The sequence below is a fragment of the Idiotropiscis lumnitzeri genome, chromosome 5 (genome assembly GCF_059441095.1).
Source record: "Idiotropiscis lumnitzeri isolate Australia: NSW breed Sydney's pygmy pipehorse chromosome 5, RoL_Ilum_1.0, whole genome shotgun sequence".
Lineage (NCBI taxonomy): Eukaryota > Metazoa > Chordata > Actinopteri > Syngnathiformes > Syngnathidae > Idiotropiscis > Idiotropiscis lumnitzeri.
Window position 1 is genome coordinate 7,236,958 of NC_142395.1, and position 20,926 is coordinate 7,257,883.

The 20,926-nt window shown below is 39.7% G+C and overlaps 2 protein-coding genes across 6 annotated transcripts; one reads left to right on the forward strand and one right to left on the reverse strand.

Annotated features, from left to right (window-relative positions):
• Positions 1-106: 106 nt before the first annotated feature.
• Positions 107-9,799, reverse strand: tubgcp4 (tubulin gamma complex component 4). Of its 3 annotated transcripts, none has more exons than XM_088295797.1 (18): positions 9,605-9,799; positions 8,695-8,823; positions 6,544-6,666; positions 6,412-6,465; positions 6,281-6,337; positions 5,539-5,618; positions 5,188-5,389; positions 4,940-5,105; positions 4,728-4,852; positions 4,309-4,359; positions 4,123-4,228; positions 3,453-3,560; positions 1,558-1,702; positions 1,288-1,465; positions 921-1,055; positions 725-841; positions 501-632; positions 107-219 (listed from the first exon to the last, which is right to left on the reverse strand). In XM_088295797.1, the coding sequence occupies exons 1-18, from the start codon at positions 9,680-9,682 to the stop codon at positions 187-189; spliced, it is 2,019 nt and encodes a 672-aa protein (XP_088151923.1). In that variant the 5' UTR covers positions 9,683-9,799; the 3' UTR covers positions 107-186. The 3 variants fall into 3 exon arrangements, with proteins under 3 accessions (XP_088151923.1, XP_088151924.1, XP_088151925.1); XM_088295798.1 differs by having other exon boundaries at positions 501-640; XM_088295799.1 differs by lacking the exon at positions 107-219 and having other exon boundaries at positions 497-640.
• On the forward strand, positions 9,777-18,991 carry cdkn2aip (CDKN2A interacting protein). 3 transcript variants are annotated; one of them, XM_088295801.1, is made up of 4 exons: positions 9,777-10,266; positions 10,337-10,618; positions 10,699-10,808; positions 17,398-18,991. In XM_088295801.1, the coding sequence occupies exons 2-4, from the start codon at positions 10,371-10,373 to the stop codon at positions 17,985-17,987; spliced, it is 948 nt and encodes a 315-aa protein (XP_088151927.1). In that variant the 5' UTR covers positions 9,777-10,266; positions 10,337-10,370; the 3' UTR covers positions 17,988-18,991. The 3 variants fall into 3 exon arrangements, with proteins under 3 accessions (XP_088151927.1, XP_088151928.1, XP_088151926.1); XM_088295802.1 differs by having other exon boundaries at positions 9,777-10,085; positions 10,369-10,618; XM_088295800.1 differs by having other exon boundaries at positions 9,778-10,266; positions 10,369-10,618.
• The last annotated feature ends 1,935 nt before the right edge of the window (positions 18,992-20,926 follow it).

The window sequence follows — 20,926 nt, forward strand, 5'->3', positions numbered from 1 at the left end:
AAGCAGAAGCTGTCGAAGAGGGCATGGTCATGGGCGGACCAAACCGAGGTCACCAGTCTTGACTGTGAGAAGCCAGCCCATGAAGGGGATATTTTGACATTTGAAATTCAAATGCAACATGTTTTAATAAATGGTTTGAAACAAACACACAAGACAAGAGTAAATGGAGAGAGAGTTTAGGGAACGCTAAACTGTAATTCTCTGTGGTCTTCTCAAACACTAAAAAGAAAGAAAATGACATTTTAGACAAATAAGCAACAACATTAACTTCTTGTAACAAAGAGGTAACTTTTTAGTTAAAAAAATGAAATAGTCTCTTATTTGACACTTTTTTTTTACACAACATTGTATGTCAGAGCATGTACTGCTCCAGTGACATTACTACACTCAAGTAGCATTTTTCCAAACAATTGTAACATAAGCATTTAATAGGCTTTATGATTTGGTTTTGCTCCCAGCTTTTCAAACTGACATTTAAACTAAGCAGAAATGTGATTTACCTCCCAAGGGTGCCCCCAGCCTGGGTGAAGTACTTGTTGTAGTCCAGTCGCAAAAGCAGCTGAGCGAGATCTGAGTTGATCTGATGATTTCGCACGCTTGACAGGATTTTGAACAAAAGGGACGACTGACGTCTGAAACCCTTAAAGTAAACAGGATACAGTATGAGACAAACTATTTTTTCCTCTTTAATATTAAGGAACAATTAAAAGACTAATGAGCCCACCTTGACAAGAATGTCCAACTGAGCGGTTCCCCTCTCATCCAGGGACACCACACTTTGACTAACCAAAGAGCAGAAATTTTGACAGAGCTCCAGGATCTCATTCAGGCAGTGGAAGACCTGAGCAGAGGAAGATGAGAGGTTTGGCTTTATCTTGTCTTGTCTGTTGTATTATTCAAAGTGCAGTTTGATTCCTTACTGGCTTCAGGAGGATGAAGGACTGGGCGAGCAGGTTGCTGAGGAAATGGTCATGTGCTAGTCTGATACTCTCAAAGTCTCTAGTGGAGTTGATCTGCTGAAGCAGCTGAGAGAACTGAGACTCTAACACATCTACCTGGAGACATACAGGAGAGCAAAACTGCTTGTCATACTAATATCGGGATACTCTGTAATGTCTTTTGAAACATTACGCTGGGAGCCTTATAAGTATTTGCGTCACCGATACCATCATGACGTAACAAGCTACCTACCACGAACCATCAAAAAAAACCTCAAACCTTTGCTCAGATTTTGTGAGGAATAAAAAAAAAAACTGAAGAGTTATTTGCTGTTCATTTGGCTGTTACCTGCAAGTAGTACTGCAAGTTATCGATTAGGAAAGCCATGTGGTTACGTAGCCTCCACTTGATAGCGACTGTCTGGCTGGACTTAAGATGTTTCCTCTGCATCTGCAAAGCCCAGCAGTGTTGCAACTGTGACTGCACCCGTCGCACACTCAGCAGGTACCGGAACACGACGTTGTATCTAACCATAGACACACAAGAGAACACAATGCTGACCAAACAGAAGCCTACAGTATTTGAATCATGAAAAGATAAAAAAAAATCAAGACTGACTTCTCCAGAACAGCAGGAGTGAAGAGGATGTGCAGCGGCCACTGAACCTTGTAGATGAGGCCGAGCGCAGCCCAGCCAGTGGGAGGAACCTCACGAGGGGAGATGTCTTGTGGAGGAGTGGTGCCGTCTCTGGGACCCACCATCTCTGAAAGAATACAAATACCATGAATAAAAAAGCACCGCGAGAACACAACCAGTCTAATCAGTGAGCTTTTTTTCCACATTTAACCACAGTGTAGCAGCCACATTTTTGGGATTGTATACTGCGGCGGAGTACGAAACACACTAATAAAAATAATGTATCATGAATAAGTCGGTCCGTAGTTGCATTTTGTGGGGACATTTTACCAAAACTGAGACCAAGAACATTAGACTATGTAATTTTAAAACAATTCTGCGAAACAATGTAATTCTGTGTTTCTGACTCGTCGGAGAGTTTGGGGCCGAGTCTTATGGAGGACTGAAAGTGCCAAAATTAAATAAACAAACACACCATGAAATGTTTGATTAAGATAGTCATTAATTAATTGTTTTATTCATTCATTAAATATGGAATTAAATAAATCAGATAAAAATAAATAAATGCACCATTAAATAATTAAATAAAAGTGCCATTAATTAAATGTTTCATTTATTAATTAAATATAGAATTCAATAAATCAATGTGTCATTAATTAATTAAATTACCAATACTGTAAAAAATATATAATTATTTCTGTATTCAATTATTTCAGTATTTAATTATTTCATTTTCCCATATTGCAGTGTTTTATGATTTTATTCTATGTGTCTATTTAATTCCATTTTTAATGAATGAATGAAACAATTAATTAATTAATTACAATTCTCATTAAACATTTCATGTTGTATTTGTTTATTTAATGTTGGCACTTTCAGTCCTCCAGAAGACTCGGCCCCAAACTCTCTGACCAGTCAGAAACTCAGAGGGTTGTTTTAAAATAATATTCGGTTATTCAGAGAGCCCGACCCCAGTGCATCAAGCACTACAAGGAAAGGAAACAGTTCACGCACGAGCTGCTAATTGCAACATAGGCTGTGTTCAAAAATAAATGGGAAGGGGACAGTGCTCCGCTTCACCGAACACACACACACACACGCACACCCCCCCACACGCGCACACACTCACAGAGTGACTTTAGTTTCTAACGGCGCAAAGGTTTTTCTCTCTTGTTTAAAATGGATTAGTTCAACTTGAATCATGTGATGCATTGTGGCCAATGATAGAATCCCTGCATGGTCATTACGCATTTTGCTACTGTAAATCATTGTGCTATAAAGAAGACACATGCTAAACTGATGATTTTTTGCATTTTTTACGATGACAACTCCTCCAACTACATTTTCCATTTTTTCCTTTACTTATTTTTGGTTGTTGGCAAATACTTTTGGTGCATTACAGCGAAACTAGGTGGCTATCCTTAAAAATGTACTGAAAAGTATTTGGCAACGGGCAAAAGAAAGTCAAGACGATTTGACAATTGGGATGACAGTCCTAGCTCTAATTTAAATAAATTTAAATAGAAAACAACTTTATACACAAACATGGCATTTCAGTCAACTTGTTCATTTATGCAGCGAATTATGTAGTGATATACAGTAAATGATTTGAATTTCTTATGACATTTCTATGACTTTGTGTAGCATGAAAAAGACAATGCAGGACTTTGATTTCTTGTACTGTGAGTATAAGGACTATTAAAGACCAGTAATTAAATCATTTATTAAAAAAAAAGTTCAAAGTAAATAAACTTCCAGTGATATCAACTAAAGTAAAATAGTAAAAAGTAAAATAAACTGCCTTTGTATTGACTTGAAATAAATGGCAGTCATCTATATGTATTATTTAGATTTCAAGAATGGTGATGTTTGCTGACCTTTGCTGTCTTTTCCCTGGTAGTCAATAGTGAGGTGAAGCAAAGGCAGCAGATTGTCATCATCCAGCAAAACCTTATTAGCTGCTTGCTGGAAGGCCACATTTACATCTGGGGAAAACAACAGCATAAAACATCAAACACGAGGCACAGAAATGCATCACCTTTCCCAAAACATCCATTTTACAAATCGAGCTCCTAAGCAAGCTTAGTATTCCGTCCGTGCACATGAGGTGTTTAAATGCTCCTATCAAAACACCATTCATGATTTAATGACTCACTTGGTAATCAAGTCATTGTGAAATACGAGGGGGGTAGAAATTCAATCGGAGACTTTTGGGCAGTCAGTTGAAGGCCTGCTATGGAGCAACAGGATGGAAACTAGGACGGGACTGTGGAAAAGTGCCCCTGAGCAAGGCACACAAACTGGAAGAGCGAGTACAACCGCCTTTATTATTTAGCATGTCGTTCAAAGTACACCCTGTTCCCACTTGGAAGCAATCGATAAGAAATGTTGCCATCGGACAGACTGAAGAAGTGAAGCAGACTATCTTGGCCTGCGAATGACGTTCCATTTACTGAAACCACCTCATCTACTGGCAGTTTTTTAAACATTAGCCTAGAGGAAATTAATTGCAAGTCAGATGTAACCATCAAGTTTGATGTGATTTACCATGCTCTGTGACGGCTGTCGGTGGCGTCTTCAGCATGTGCTGCGCGAGGTCAATAAAAACCTGGTAGAGCTCACCACGACCCAGCAAGTAGAAGTCCTTGATAATCTGAAAGGAGAAGACGCTAAGAGGAGCACACAGAAAGCAGTGGACAGTCCCCAACACGTTTTTGTGATAGTAGATCAAACCTTAAGCTGCTCAATCAGCTCCGACTCCTCTACCATCAGTGTCCAAAGATGCTGAAAGTCAATCCAAAAATGCCAATGTACCATTATTAAAAGAAAGGTACAAAGTTAGGGATAGTCAGGTTTTGGGTGAAATTTCTTATCGTTTCATTGCTGGAAACACGGTTATCAGTTTATGTGACGGCAGGATCCCTGTGTGGAGTAATGAGAGCCTCTCAAAGCACGAATTTGACTCAATGGACTTTGTTGATGGTTCAATCAAGTCCATTCTTTATGCACAAAGTCTGAGGGCATAGTACATTTTTAGGTTCATCCGGAAATTTCAACCAAAAGCCAGATAGCCCTAACATTTTGTGAGCAGTGTAAATTATAATACAGTTCACGGTACAGAAGATGGATGGATGGGTGGATGGATAGTATACCTCTGCCACTGTGCTTCTGATGCGATCAATTAAATTTTCAAAATCAGCCAGGCTGAAAAGAGGCTGCTGCTTAAGTCGGTGCAAATCAGCAGCAAACGCGTCCTCCTGGTGTTTCAATATGGAGCCTGCAAAAGTCGGCAATAATGCTGTGTGATTGGCGCCACCTCGGATGGGTTTATGCTCACAAACGAGTTGTACAATGTGCTCGCTACCTGCCCTAGAAGGGCTGTGGTTATGATTTTCAAACATCTGCACAGACTCTCCAACAAAGAGGATCTTCTCTGCCACTCGTATTGGAATGTAAGACGGCAACATCTCTGCTCGCAGGGAGAACTGTTGGAGAGACGGAGCCAGCATGTTCTCCTCCTCGACCAGCCTCTGGAAAGCCACAAACAACGCAACGACAGCATTGAGAATTTCTTGAAAAATCCAGCGGTTGAATGTCAGCTGTGCTTCTCACCAGGTCCTGAAGTTCTCTCAGCTGTTTGCCGCTTAAGCCTCCCAGCCCGAGATCCTCCTCATCCTCATCCTGATAGGCGGCGGTCCCTCCTGCGCTTGGACCCTGTTTCACAAAAAACTCCTCGCTCTGGTCGAGCAGCAATCCATGCAGCATCCAGGCGGCAAGCTGCTTGTACATCACTCCATGGCACACGGCAAGGATCCTAAAGAATGTTCCGAAACACGCATGCCGATTGTACGTATGCATTGCATTTTTGAGTGGCTTTCCTGCAACAGCATTTTGAAACACACGCACATAATCGCTACGGATTTGTGCATCGTGCAAAATAATTGTGCAAACTGTATTGCTTACTTTTCCAAGGCCATGCGGACAGGAGGAAGCCCCCCACAACTGTGCTTGTATACCGTTTCAAGGATCTGGCAGCCATGGATCTAAAATGGAGGCGACATTAACCAGCTGGCTGATACAATAGTGATGCTTACAACAATTAATTGACAACTAATAACCTAACAATTTAATCAATGATTATTTTTTGAGAATCATTTAGAGACCTTGTTTCAATTAAAATTGTCCAAATGCTCAGAATTTTAGTCTTTCAACAGTCAATGTTTCTCAATTTTTCAAGTCCTCCATGAAAGCAGACCAATTGCACTTGTCAACAGTTTTTTTACTTACTTTTTTAAATTAGAGCTGCAATTATACTCGCTCTAAATCAAATAATAAATAATATAATAAAGCTGTTTTATAGGCCAAACTTAAAAGCAAAAAATGAAAATCTCAAAACCCTTATGTGTTGATTTTTTAAAAGCGGTGTCAAAAACATGCATCAGGACTCAGAAAGCCATCTATGATTAAAATTTGCCTTGCATCATCTGATTAATCCACAGATTAATTGATTACTGAAATAATCTTTAGTTGCAGCATTATTTTTTTATTAATTACTTCAAACATAATTATGGAGGCCTTTAGTTTGCAGCTGATGTGATTAAATGTGGCCTTTTAATTAAACTCAGTGTGACTAATTAGGTTTCAACTAACATAGTCCTGTTATTGACAGTGTTGCTTCTGTTTTTGTCATGTAGCCGTTGCTTACCTTCTGCGATTTAATCGTTTCGACCACCACCATCACCGAGGGAAAAAGCAACTGAAACTTTAGAAAGAGTACATATGTAACAGCTGTTCAGACTTACATCTGTCAATATTCATGGTTGTTTACAAGCCTACCTGATCAAGTTTATAATTCACATGGGATATTGTCAGGTGGGGATCACAAAGGAACTGAAAATGACACACAAAAGTTAACCCGTTGTTCTCGTAACTCACTTCTCAGTTTTTTTTTACTGCTTTTTTTTGTACCTCCTGTTCAAGGTCCAGGAGGGCCTGTCTGTATGGCTGCAGCATTGAGTCCAAACCTGTGCAGAACGCACGCAAGTAAATCCCATGAAGTCCCATCTGGCTGGCCTGATTCGTGTGATGTTCCTACAAAGAAAGGATTCAATGACTCTGATTGTGTTAAAGTCCCGCAATTAATGAACAACTAATTGATTTTCAAATTCATCAGCAACTATTATGACAGTAGATCACTCGGTTAGAGACCTTGTTGAACTTGAAATCACCCAAATCCTCATAATATCCAACCTCTCAATATTAAATATTTTCAGATTAAGGTAGTCCTCCGTGAAAGCAGACCGATTACCGTATTTTCCGGGCCATAGGGAACTCTTTAAAGTCCCTAATCTTGCCCAAAACAAACAAAGAGCCTTGTAAAGCGACGCGCCCATTATATGGACTAAGCATCACTCGCGACCATCAAGCCTTTTACTCATTGGGCTGTTCGGAGTGCATGTCAGCACACCCTGCTGGTCAAAGTCTGAGTAAACTACGCTTCTAATTGACTGTGACTTATACATTATGTGACTATGGTGTTTGGGTGATGGTGTAGGAGAAAGCTGGACAAAAGGGCAGCTGTCCACAATGTTGTAGTCTGTCTTATCATTTATGTTATTGCAAGCAAGAAACGTCTCAGGTTTAGACAACAGACTGCAAAAAGCCCAAAGCACAACAGCACATCTCTCTTAACAGCCATGTGATTGGCTGAGTCTGAGTGGCTCCCAAGAAGCCATTGCTATAATCTTTTTGTGTTATTTTTATTTCTTTTGGGCATATTGATGGCATGAGAGATACATGTTTTGTGTTAATCTTATTTCTTTGTTTCATTGTTTGCTTGTATGCTGAGTTTTTTTGGTTTTGATTTGAAACCGTGACTCGTAGGAGTGTGGTGACCAGTGAAGTCCCTCCCCTGACCTTGTCTAGTAGGCTAATGCCAAGACACCTTTTATTGGTTAGAGTCATTATTATTGACAGTGATTCCTATTAGTTTCATGACATCTGTGCGATTCTTTATGGGATTGAGTCCTGATGAACTGGCATCAGCCGAGAGCTAGCGCGAACGTGCTAGCGGGAGCAGCCGAGCTAGCGCGAACGTGCTAGCAGGAGCAGCCGAGCTAGCGCGGACCTTGTAATGCGGCGCGCCTAGTATATGCATTAAAGACGGAAATAGCACCCTCAACTGGTGTTTCGCGCGCGTCGTATGGCCGTAAAAATGCGGTACTTTTGTGTTGAATCAAAATAAGACATTTACAAACATCGTCCTTTACTTTGGTAAAGAATGATAAATTTTCTGACATGTTACGGATCAAACCATTGACTGAATCATAATCAGTTTATGTTTGTGCATTTTACGCAGTGGCAATTTGAAATGATGTCCTGTGTTTGAATACAGGAATGGAAATTAATTTTAAAAAAAATAATAGGATTTGTTGATTAATTGAAAAATGTATTGACTGAGTCTGGAAAATAATCATAAAATAAAAAGTTGGAGACCTAACAAATGTCAATAAACACTGGAAGGTTGTAATCACACATATCTTTTCAGAAAAGAGAAGTTAAGGAGCATATCTCAGATAGTCTGCAACAGTGCAGTCCAGTTTGTAAACACAACACACATGATCGTGCACACATTTACAATACAAAGTAAGACTGTAGAGTACATGATGGTGCACACAAATGAGACTGAAGTAGTAGTGACAAGCACAATATCAACGACACGTTTTCTATAGTTGCAGATCAGAGCTGCATAATGGTCAGGAAGAATTCTGGACTATTAAGTTCACTGTGAGGATCATGTTTTGGTGGTGGTGTAATGTGCATTTGTTTCTCTACACAATAGTTTGCCAGTAGCACTGTCCAACATCCAGTTTGGAGTTTAAACCATGCCAAAACCTCAAAAACACACAAATTAAAAAAAAACATCATTCAAAAACAAACACATTTTGTTTTGCAGATAAGAAATCAAAAGAATACATCCTGCTTCAGAAACAAATACAGAATGTTTTAGCCATACAAAAACATTTCATCGATTACACAAAAAATATTCTTCAAGTATAATCTTAGTCCGTAATGTTGAGTATGCGTGCGTTGAAAATTCACATTATATATTTTACTTACTTGTTGATGCACATGGCCAGTATGTTGCTCTATGAACTCCGTAAAGCGGACGTAATCGGAGCCCAATTTACAGAGGCGATTGAGGACGCTGGTCTCACTAGGGTGAAGGAAGGGTAGGTCCTGGGACACCTGCAGGTGCAGGTTTCATGAAGAAAAGAAAAGAACTTCATTAGCTCATTATGCTTCAGGCATAGTGAAGCTGCTGCTGCTCTGAATGACTGATCTCGCTGCTTGAAAGAGAAAGTCAACCTCCAAAATTTCTGAACAAGAATATGTCACAAGTAGTCCCGCTGTTCTAAAGATTAATATTGCTTTTGTGGAAACGTGTTAAGCAGTAAAATCCACGAGTTTTTGTACATGTCAGGGAGTGGCCATTTTGCCACTTGCTGTCGACTGAAAATGACAGCATAGTTGCTCCGGGCTCAGATAACGACCAATCATGGCTCAGGTTCAGAAAACAGGTGAGAAACGGGAAGATTTTGCTGCTTAACTTATATTTCACAAACGCAATATTAATCAGATTGCCATGTTTAGAATAGCGAAGGCACATAGAACATATTACTGCAATACTTTCTTGGGAGGGTTGACGTCTCCTTTAAGATGGCATTTGTAAAATGATCTGCTACTGTTTACTGTATTAAAATGACCTCTGAGCATATAAAAACACCCAAAACTCACAGACATAATAGAACTCAACGAAACACTACTAATCAGGTGTACATTCTAGGCCACTGTAACATCAGCCAACTGCCCTCTAATGAATACGACGGGATAGTGAAAGAAAACTGAAAATGTGCATCTATTCAACAACACAACGGAAACACAAAATGTACAGACGTAAAAATATGCGCTAGTATACATCAACAGAATTGTTCTTCAATGATTCCGCATGGGCCGTGTTCCACTTTACCTGTAAACCTGTCCGTTTATTGCACATAAAAATGGTCCCAGGGTATCCACTCAATGCCAACAACAATTCGTGAATCATCTTACTTATATATAATAAAGTATAAATGAAAATCCACAGCAGTGCTGTCTGCAACCATCACAACAAAACCGCCGCCAGAGCTGTCGCATATTGGTGACGTATCGCCCCAAAGCACGATGGGACGTGGTAGCAACTCGCATCTGCATTTAATTTTCCTTTGATCTTTCGCTAAACTGCGTCGAGTTACTAGCAAGTAATCGAGTTTTGATAAGTCAAATTTCCGCTTTGCGTCACGAATACGTAATTATATCGATGGAATATACACTAAATTTGCATCAACCGCTTGTTTGTTCCATTGCCGTTGGAAATTGTAGTTCTTTGCCGTAAACGGAAACTACCCATCCTACGTCATCAGTTGGTCTTGCAGTAGCTACTAGCAACACCTCGCAACAGAGAAAGCTTGGTAATTCGATATAACAAGTTGACAAAATGTTACCAAAATCTGCTCGCTATTAGACTTGTATAGGTTGTGATTTATTTCAATATAGATAACGAGTGCCGCTTTTTATACTGAGTTTAACGTTATCAGTTTGAATGAGTCAAGAAGTTCTCTCAAATACATCAACGAATTAAGCTTTTAAAAGGTAAATGAGCAACGAAACGATCTTGTTTGATGACAAGAATGTATACTGTTATCCACACCGCAGTTGAAAGGAATCTGTACAATGTGCATTATTAAATCGCAGGCATGGCGAAGGTGAGGACGGAGGAGGACCTTGTTTCGGAGTACCTGGCCCAGAATCGGGAGGTGGCCCAATGGGTCGACACTTTAAGGGGCTACTGTGAAAACAACAAACAGTGGTTTGCTCGCAGGGAGTTCATACTGAAAAACATGGACGCATACCCTACAGTCAAACCTGGAGTCTCCAGCAGCAGTTTGGACAGGCTGCTGTCTCTCTCCATGGTTTGGGCTAACCATGTTTTCCTTGGCTGCAGGTAGGACACACAACAGTGAAGCATATTGACAAACGGGACTGCAAACTGGAGGCTAAATAGCTTCTCACCAATTTTCCAAGCTATCCAGATGCTGTCATGGACAAGATTACAGAGATGGGTGAAGGAATAGTAGTCCAAGATCGTCCAGTTCATAAAACAACACGCAAGGAAAAGTGCAGTGTCCCATTAGGTAAGACAACCTGGATTGAAATACATTTTTGAGTGTGGTGTGAGATAGAAAGTGCCATGGTTTGATCTTGCATGTGACGTTCCATACAATCACTACATTGTTCATTTAGACCGTACAGCCGCACATTCACTAGCGATTTACTTTGTGTTTATTTTTAAGGTCCTTTTCTAATTTATTTTTCAACATCCATCCATCCATTTTCTAAGCCGCTTCTCCTCACAAGGGTCGCGGGGCGTGCCGGAGCCTATCTCAGCTATCTTTGGGCAGCAGCCGGGGTACACCCTGAATTGGTTGACAGCCAGTCGCAGAGCACACATAAACAAACAATCATCTGCGCTCACACTCATACCTAGGGGCAATTTAGAGTGTCCAATCAACCTTGAACCATGCATGTTTTTGGGATGTGGGAGGAAACCGGAGTACCCGGAGAAAACCTATGCAGGCACGGGGAGAACATGCTAACTCTACACAGGAAGGCCAGAGGCGGAATTGATTATACAACCTCTCCGCGGTGAGGCTATCGCTATCGTGCTAACCAGTCAGCCACTGTGCCGCCTTATTTTTCAATAATTAATCTTTTTTTTTTTTCAATATTCATTATCCGATGTATTACGGATCATAGGATAATAAAGTAAAAGCAAAGGAAGTAATAATATAAAAGGCAATTTATTTACTACAATTACGAGTTTAAAAATACTAATTAGATTTGAATATGAACTTGGTAAAAATTCACTGTGGCAACATAATTATGCCACTCATGTGATGTAAACATACTACAAGTAAATACTATACTGTATGCCTGAAACGAGTCTTCAAGTATTTCAAGTAACTCCGGTCAACAAAAATACTCAAGGCATTTTTTTCTGCCTCGAGTACCCGCTTATTTATATGGACACTGTCTGGAAGAAGTAGCCAAGCAACCGACTGCAACAATTTTTTATGCTATACATGTCAGGGATATCAATACCTAGGTTCTCTCTATTTTGAAGTTGTTCTTGGTTGTGTGTCACGGTGTAATGGCTGACTTGATTTGTTTTCCAGTCTGTGTTTGGGTGGTCGTTTATTGCCATCACAAACTGTTGCTTTTGGTGACAACATTGCTATGCAATGCTAATAAGTGTAAAAAAAAAAAAAAAAAACTTTATTGCATTGATCCTGTATTGTACGGCACTAGCAACGTGAGCCGTGCTATCAGTGCTGGCAACGCTCAAATTAATAGATGTAAATGACTGCACACTTTAATGCTGACAGCTGTCCGTCCATACTGTTCACTTTTTAATAAACCAGGCTAACTCAAGTATGTTGTTTTAGCCCACAAAATCACGACTGTGCTTCTGATGTCTCTTTCTAATGTTTCTAGAGAGAAAAATAGTGTACTGCTATGCACAGTTAAAATTAAAAATAAATATGTTAATTATTTAAAAATGAAAACAAGTTGGCCATTTATTATTTAGTAGGAATGTGTTTTTTTTGTCCTCTGTATCTTTAACCAAGCAGGATATGTGTGTATATATATATATATATATATATATATATATATGTATGTATATGTGTATATATGTATATGTGTATATATATATATATATATATATATGTGTGTGTGTGTATATATATAAAGATATTTATTATAATCACAATATAGTCAGTATCCAATTACAATCTAGGACTATGAGGGTCTATCGGCTATAATATATATAATACCAATCTATCGGCGGAAAGAACGTAAAGCGCTGGTGGAACACTCGCACCACCAAAAGGGAATAACTATAGAACGAAAAACGCTTGCAAAAGGCAAGGAATGACTAACGAAGATTGCTTACCACGGAAGGATAAGAGGAGACCAATCATCGACAGAAAAAGAGAACAGAAAACAAGCCGAGCTGTAGCTGATAACGAAATGAAAGAAAAACGCGACAACAAGAAACACTTGAACAAGATAACGATAGAAGTACGGGAGAATGAGCCAGTAGGATAACAATCCGACGCCAGGTAGTCAGTGTAGGTGGATTATATAGTGAGTGTAATCGGTGAGTGAATGGGAATCCGGTGCGGGGCTGGTGGGCGCGTCTCGCAGCAGCTGACGGCATGGCGCGAGACGATCGCTGGAGGAACGCCCACACAGCTGAAAAAACAAAAACACACGGCATGACAGGCACGGATCATGACAGTGAAATGAAAAGTGGCATTCTTCATTTATTTATTTATTCATTTATTCATTCATAACTGACAGCCTCGTGCCCGGGCGGAAGAGGTGCTCCTCTTCGGCTTAATTGTCACACACGCCGGACCTGCTCCCCCGAAGCGTGTCTCCGTTCGGTTGAACTCGGTTTCATTTCGCCGCTTGGAACCGCCCGTGCCCGGGGAAGGTGCTCCTCTTCGGCTTAACTGTGACGCGAGCATGCCCTCCTCCTCCGGAGCTTCCATTCGGTTAAACTTAGCGGCCGCTTGACATCGCCCGTGCCCGGGCGGGAGGTGCTCCTCTTCGGCTTAACTGCCACGCACGCCGGCCGGCCTCCTCCGGAGCTCTGGTACGGTCCGAACCGCGCAAAATCGTGCCTGGGGGAACGTGCTCTTCTTCGTCCACTCTCCTCTTCGCCCACGCTCTTCTTCGGCGCACGCCGGCCGTCTAACCGCTCCAGCGCCCCGTCGTGCCGCTCGGCGAAACTACAATGCCCGCGAATATTTTTTAGACCCGCGAAGCACTGAACCCGCGAAAGGTGAACCGCGAAGTTCACTCTATATATATATATATATATATATATATGTATATTTATATATATGTATATATATATATATATATATATATATATATATATATATGTATGTGTGTATATATATATATGTATATTTATATATATGTATATATATATATATATATATATATATATATATGTATGTGTGTATATATATATATGTATATTTATATATATGTATATATATATATATATATATATATATATGTATGTGTGTATATATATATATATATATATGTATATATATGTATATGATTTTATTATTTTTTTTACCCGATTATTCAATTTGAATTTTCAGTAGGATATCCAAATCTCAACATATTTGATATCTGCAACCATACTATGCTGAAAATCAGTAAAGCACAAACCAAAGTGCAGATTACTGAAAGAATGCAAACAAATCACTACCTTGACCACTTCCTACATGTCACTTTGTTTCATGAAACATGATACACACAGTATGTATACATAGTTTGCTCTTTATAATCACTCAACTTATCATGGAGACGGAACGATAAATAAGCGACACGTACAACGCTTGCCTATCTCCAGTTAGTAGGGAACAAAAGCACTTTTTTATATCCGACACGTATACCAATACTGCAGCCTCGAGGATCAGCAGATTCTTTTCGTCACTATAGAAGGAGATATTGTGTCGAATTTAGTTCCATCTAGTGGTGAACTAATAGAATGCAACTGTGTCTCAGAGAAGCCAAAAATTTGCAAGTCTACCACCAATTTCTTCAGCAGAGGTTCAAGCAATACGTCAAAACAAACAACTTCTAGTATTCCCTCAAGTCACCAAGTGAGTGCTTTTGATACACGTTGTTGTAGTCAATTGATCCAGCAAATTTGTGATCGGGTGATCGTCTCCTTTGGGTCTCCGTCGAAGAAAGACGGCGGCGAGACATGTCCAGCGTCCTTTACAGTTGGGCGCCATCAATGTGATAAAATTAGTGCTTACTTGACCTCCGATTATATGTTTAAAAAAATGTATGTTACTGTTGTAGAAGATCTATTATATTTTTTTGTATATTATTGAACTAAATAGGGCGGCACGGTGGATGACTGGTTTGCACGATGGCCTCTCACAACAGAGTTTGTGGGTTCGACTCCGGCTCCGGCCTTTCTGTGTGGAGTTAGCATGTTCTCCCCGTGCCTGCGTGGGTTTCTTCCGGGTACTCCGGTTTCCTCCCACATTCCGAAAACATGTGTGGTAGGTTAATGGGACACGCCAAATTGGCCCTTGGTCTGAGTTTGAGCGGGAGTGGTTGTTCGTCTTTGTGTGCCCTGCGATTGGCTGGTAACCAGTTCAGGGTGTACCCCACCTACTGCCCGAAAACAGCTGGGATAGGCTCCAGCACCCCCTGCGACCCTTGTGAGGAGAAGCGGTACAGTTAATGGATGGATGGATGAACTTAATAGTGAGTTTTTAAAATAATAAACTTTCAAAACTCGTAACATTCTCCACACTGTGTTTTTAATTATACGTGAATGTAATTTGCTTGATACTGAAATCTAAAAACACCACATTGACTGTACAACTATTCTGGTCCCCTAAACAAAGAAGGAAAACACACTGAAGTCATATGTAATTGCTGTGGCTTTTTCAAACTTTAAGATCACATCCCATGTACACACCCCGAGCTCACAATTCTTTGACCTGTTGCCCTCTGGCAGGCGCTACAGGTGCATTAAAACAAAGAGTAACAGACTGAAAAACAGTTTCTTCCTGAGAGCCATCTCCATGCTGAACTCTTGTATGCAACTACCTTTTGTCTTGTAGAACTGCAACATAATGTGGCACCCAGTGCACTTTCCAACACTCTTTTTGTTTTTTGTTTATTTTTATTTTATAATTTATATTCACACTGGAGTGGGGAGCTCTCCAATCTCGTTGTACACTGAGTATAATGACAATAAAGGCCATTCTGATTCTGGATATAATAACACTGTAAACACAGCAGACAAGTGTTTCAAATAAAATAAAGGAGCAAATATTTCTATTGAAAATAATCCCATAAACACAAAATTTGCAAAGTACATTATTTACATTGCAAAGCTGCAATGAATATTTTTTCTTAAAATACGTTATTTTATGATAATTCGAGTAGCTATCTTCACAACAACACTGACACAGGCGCTTCTTGAGAACTGGCGTTTATTCCTTTCATTTCTTCTGCGTGGGTCATGAATTGCACAGGACTTGCACACGCCATCACGGAACTTGCACACGGCGTGAGAACTACATTTATAATGCAATAGAACAGTACAAATGAGACGCACAGCATCGGCAAAGTAAACAAAAACACAACAAATAAATACCTCGTTGGCCACTTGCCGTGAAAAGAGGTCAAATGTACGATAATCCACGAAGAAGTTTCTTTTAGTCTTCTTTTAGTGTCCTTTGACGTCAATCTTACTTCGAGCACGAGCATTAGCATAAACAGGTGGACATGCGCAGTTGAGTTGCAAAATAATGTCCTTGACTTTTAAACATTCCGTAATACCGACATGAGAAATGAAAGTTCCAGACATGAAAATTTGACATTATTAGCTATAATTAACATATTAACATGTCCCCTAGTTGTTCCATTTAAATAACACATTACCTATGAACAGATAGAATTATATATTAATTTCCAACCAAATCACCCAAGTTCTGACTAACAAAAACTATAAATTATTATTTTCAAATCTAAGAGTTGCGAGCAACACTTACAATTTGGATATATGATTTTTGCGCTTATGGATCGAATCGGACTGATTCTAATAAAAAATAATCCAATACGGATACAGTCATTTGGGCCTGGATCAGTTTTGATATAGAGCCAGTGGATCGGATCGGATCATCCCTACCTGCTAGTAATCACACACGCTAACAGACATAAAAAATAAGGTTATGTCATAAGCACGCATTATATCTTTCAATTTCAATCATGGATGCATCGTCTCATCGATTGAATTTGGAATAAGATCTTTTCGTCTGTCTTTGGGTTCATTCATGAAACGTACGGCCGAATTTATCCTCATACTATCTGACCACTTGACATCTTTTCATGTCTGTTTTAATTTGTCATGACTCAAGTAGCTGCAGACTATCATCTCCTTGTGTGTGCTCAAACTTCAGAAACACTTTTTAAAAAAGTCCCTTTTCGCCTACATTGGGTGGTCGCGGCACACAAATGGCAGCCACCCAACAGACTCTTTCAGACACACGCGCTAACATACGACACAACACAAAATCTACAACACACGTACACCGGGAGGTCCCATTCAAGTCCACAGCCATCATTTTCATTTGATTACATTTGACTTAATTTTCAAATATGCAAAAAAGAAGTGGTTGACAGTGAATACACTATTTCGCCAATAGTATAATACAAATACTAAACATATTGTGAGACATTGCGGCTTGACAATGAGTTTGAAGAAATTCATACATTAAAAAAAATCTAATCAAATGTAGCAAATTGACTTCTTGTTAACTTTTTTTTTTTTTTTAAACCCCATGGCAGTGAGAAATTTTACTATTTAATTCGTAGAGATAAGATTCAATGGCACTGCATTGGACTCAAGATCATAAAGACATCAGATGGCATATTGTAAACAAAACATTCCAAACAAAACGTTTGAGTACTTTAATTTACAGTCATATTAACAAAGATCCTTTGTCGTAAAAACAAGAAAAAAAGACACAAAAAGAGAGCGTACACAATGAGGTTTTCATCCCTTGCCTTCATGCAGCGTTTCCGTGTTTGCACGCCTACACTTGAAGCGGCAGTCTGTTGCCTCATTAAATGATTTTTCTCTCTTTTCTTACTCCTCTTGTGAAGGAGCGCCCAATGACAGCTGTGCCAAACGAGCCAGATACGCTCCTAATGAGACAGACGGGCGGCCGCCTGGGAAAACATCCACGCGACCTATGAGTCAGAAAGCTGGCCCGCCGCAGCAGGCTCCGGCGGAGCACCAGCCTTTCTTCAACCGCCTCTACAAGGCCGTGGCCTGGAAGTTAGTATCGGTGGGGGGGTTCGGCCCCAACCTAGACCATTTTGAAATACTTTGTAGCTGCGTGGAGTCATGTAAGCGGACCCTGACCTGCGTCTTCGTGCCGCTGAAGGACATTGTCGGCCTGCCCGCGGGTCGCACGCAGAAGGAAGGCCACGTGTGCGAAATTCGCTGTCAGACGGTCTACATGGGCACAGGCTACGGGCGCGATGAGGCCGCCGCTCAAGCCATGGCTTCTAAAGAGGCGCTGAAAGTCTTTCAAGGGAGAAAAGTGACAGTAAAGATCGCCAGACGACGATACAAAGGGAGGGATGTGGAAGATTTGTTGTTGCTGGATGAGCAGCCTCGGAGTCAGGGCTTCCCCCCCGCGCTTAGCTACCCTTTTCAGGACGAGTGTGCGGGAGAAGCGTCTTTGTAAACGTGGCCGACTTGTGATTTCGGACCTGCTGTAATGGAACATTTGCGTCTACTGAATGGAGCACTGAAGAAAGACACGTTGGTTTGGGGACCGCACCCTTGTGCAGCTTTGCATCTCACTTGGACTTGGAAGTCAGTTAGACTTGCATCAAGAGCAGGAAGGTTCACATTTCACAAGTTTTTGTTATGCACTTTTTTTTTTTAACCGGGCCCAGTTGACTGGTTGACGGCCTTCATTTGTTCCAGGTTCCCGAAATTGAAAACAACTTTAAATTTTCTCAAAGTAGCACCTTTACTTTCCACAAATGCCAGCAACTCAGATTTATGTTCAAATCCATTTTAAGGGTTATGGTATTTTCTTTTTTGTCACCATCTATGTTTGATTTGTATTAAATAAAACATGAGGCTGCAGGCAAATATTCAAAAGTGCAAGCTTATATTATGTGTGTTGTCCTGGTAACTGTTTGCTTTCTTGTCATAGCACACCAAGCTCCACCACTTCCTGGGCATGTTTGCTTGAAAAATACTCGACAAAAAAAGAGAACATGATTCATCACAATACTTTTCTGCAGGGTAATTCTTTTTGATCTGCATTGATGTTTGACTGTTAGATAACACACATCAATATTTATGTAACACTACCCGTGGTTTTAGTTTTCATGGATTAGATCTTATTTCATATTAAGCATATTCTTTTGCTAAGCTTATTCAAACTATTGCACACGCTATATGTTTAAAGTTCCTTCATGCATAACACTTGCTCACAGGATGCTGTCATTGTTGTAATAATGCATAAAGTTTGTTTCCATTTGATTCAGTTGAGCCAGGATGTGAGAATTTTGGAAGGTTAAATGCTGCCCTGCTTTGTGATCTGAGTGTTTGACCTTGAGCTTGAACTGCAGGTTTGTAGTGAAACAATGATTAATCTCACCTCTTTATGTTATTGTAAGTTTACAGCAGTGCTTCAAAATTTTCATTTTGAATAAACGTTCAAACTCAACCCAACCATGGCTGATTTGTGGTCTCAACATGAATCGATGCTACCTTGCCGTCTGCTTTCACTTCCTCACCAAATGCTTGACGGATAACTCAATCAAAATATCAATTTAAGTCATCACAGAGACATCTCTTTGAAAATCAGTCTGAATTGATCTGCCTTGTTTGAAGTTATTTTTTTACATACCACACGGATTTTCCCACCAGATTCATGTTTAATTAAAAAGTAAATGCCTCTTTGAAAGCAACTCCTTACCCTGACTAAGCCCACAAGGTTATCAAGAGTAATGATATATAATTTACTGGTTGCATGTAGTTCTGAAAATGAGGACAGATATTTGGAAATGGTCCCCAATATGACCACTAGAGGGGAGCATTACTTGCATGGCTTTATAATGACACAGTCCAGTCGTACTTGGGGCTTTTTGAGCCTAAATTCCTCATCGGTATTTTTAACAAACATTTGTAGCTGTTTTACAAATGATAATATATTATTAAATGAAATAAAACACTCCCACTTTGAAGGAACCAAATACCTATTTAATAGTGAATGCCTGGAAATAAATCCTAATTTCATCTGCACACATTTAGAGGATGTGATTTGAGACAAGGACAAAATCCATTCATCCATGATTTGTACCGCTTCTCCTCACTTGGGTCGCGGGGGGTGCTGGAGCCTATCCCAGCTATCTCCGGGCAGCAGGCGGGGGACACCCTGAACTGGTTGCCAGCCAAGGACAAAATGTGCCTTTCATATTACAAATATATGTTTTTAAAAAGTCGACGCAACAACACTATTGGTCTGGCAATCCGTGGTAAAGGAAATGAGCAAAACAGATTGTTCGCTTCTTATAAATGGATGGCAGTACCAAACCTTCACTAGTCAACAGCAAATGTCCCTGAATGAGTTTTTGATTTGATTTGAAAAACACCTTTACTTTTTTCTAGCACATCAGGTTTTGGAGATAACTTCATTTATTTTTTATTTTAAGCTTGACCTATAAAAGCATGCACAATACACATTTGACCATGTGTTGTAATTTATAGTTTCACAAAATAAAATCTACCTGCTGTTGAACTTAACCCTTACTTCGTTGATATTACTAAATATATTACCAAATTAAAAATGATATTGTCATGTTATTATTGATATGAAAACCAGATATCTGGGCTGTTTTGGAAACAGTACAAAAAAAAAATCAGCTACAATAGTTCACTTGTACCTGATTGTAAAATGTGTTGACCAGTGTATATAAAAGGCAATAGCTTTTTTTTAAAGCAACTAATCAGTATTATCAGTTTGATATATTAATCATAAAATATTTTTGTTAGTATGCTAGGCTAGTGATTAGCATATCTGCCCCAAACGACTGCCGAACAACCTTTTGGGCAAAGTGTGTTGCCTGTGATTCTAAACCAGATAATCGGTACAACATGGATAGGAGAGAAAAGAAAAAGGCTACAGATACCTAATGTTCAATTGGAAATTTTAATTTACTATCAAGAATTCTGCATCAGGAAATTTGTTTGAAATTTGTGTTGACAACTTGAGATGTTTGTCGCAAATATCAATCCTGGCGCAAAGCAAAATCTGTTTCAGGCTCTGTCATTTGTCTGCTGTTGTCTGTCTCAATCCATCATGCTCTCAATCACTCTTTTTCTCATTTGACTTCATCTATGTCCCTGACAAATTATTGCACACAAATGAGCACCGCCGGCCTCTCGGAAAAAAAAAAAAAAAGTCTGACATTACAATCGGAGGCAATTTCTCCAGGGGATCAGTGACTAATCCTCCCTGTCTGGATGCACGAGAACTAAGATTAACAAGATTTTTTAACATTGCTGTACATACAATCTCAGTGAAAATGTTGAGCGATCACAACACACTTGCCATATGACTTGTCCTTTTTCCCCTTTCTTTCTTTACATTAACTTGTTATTCTA

What these genes read in the sequence shown, in the direction of transcription:
- tubgcp4 (XM_088295797.1), bottom strand. Translation starts at nt 9,682, where the DNA reads ATGATTCACGAATTGTTGTTGGCATTGAGTGGATACCCTGGGACCATT. An exon ending in ACTTGCAGTACTACTTGCAG is followed by an intron (nt 1,056 to 1,287) that starts GTAACAGCCAAA and finishes GTATGTCTCCAG; the next exon opens with GTAGATGTGTTAGAGTCTCA. An exon ending in AGTTGGACATTCTTGTCAAG is followed by an intron (nt 633 to 724) that starts GTGGGCTCATTA and finishes TAAGGGTTTCAG; the next exon opens with ACGTCAGTCGTCCCTTTTGT.
- cdkn2aip (XM_088295801.1), top strand. Translation starts at nt 10,371, where the DNA reads ATGGCGAAGGTGAGGACGGAGGAGGACCTTGTTTCGGAGTACCTGGCC. An exon ending in CATGTTTTCCTTGGCTGCAG is followed by an intron (nt 10,619 to 10,698) that starts GTAGGACACACA and finishes CAATTTTCCAAG; the next exon opens with CTATCCAGATGCTGTCATGG. An exon ending in AAAGTGCAGTGTCCCATTAG is followed by an intron (nt 10,809 to 17,397) that starts GTAAGACAACCT and finishes CCTCTTGTGAAG; the next exon opens with GAGCGCCCAATGACAGCTGT.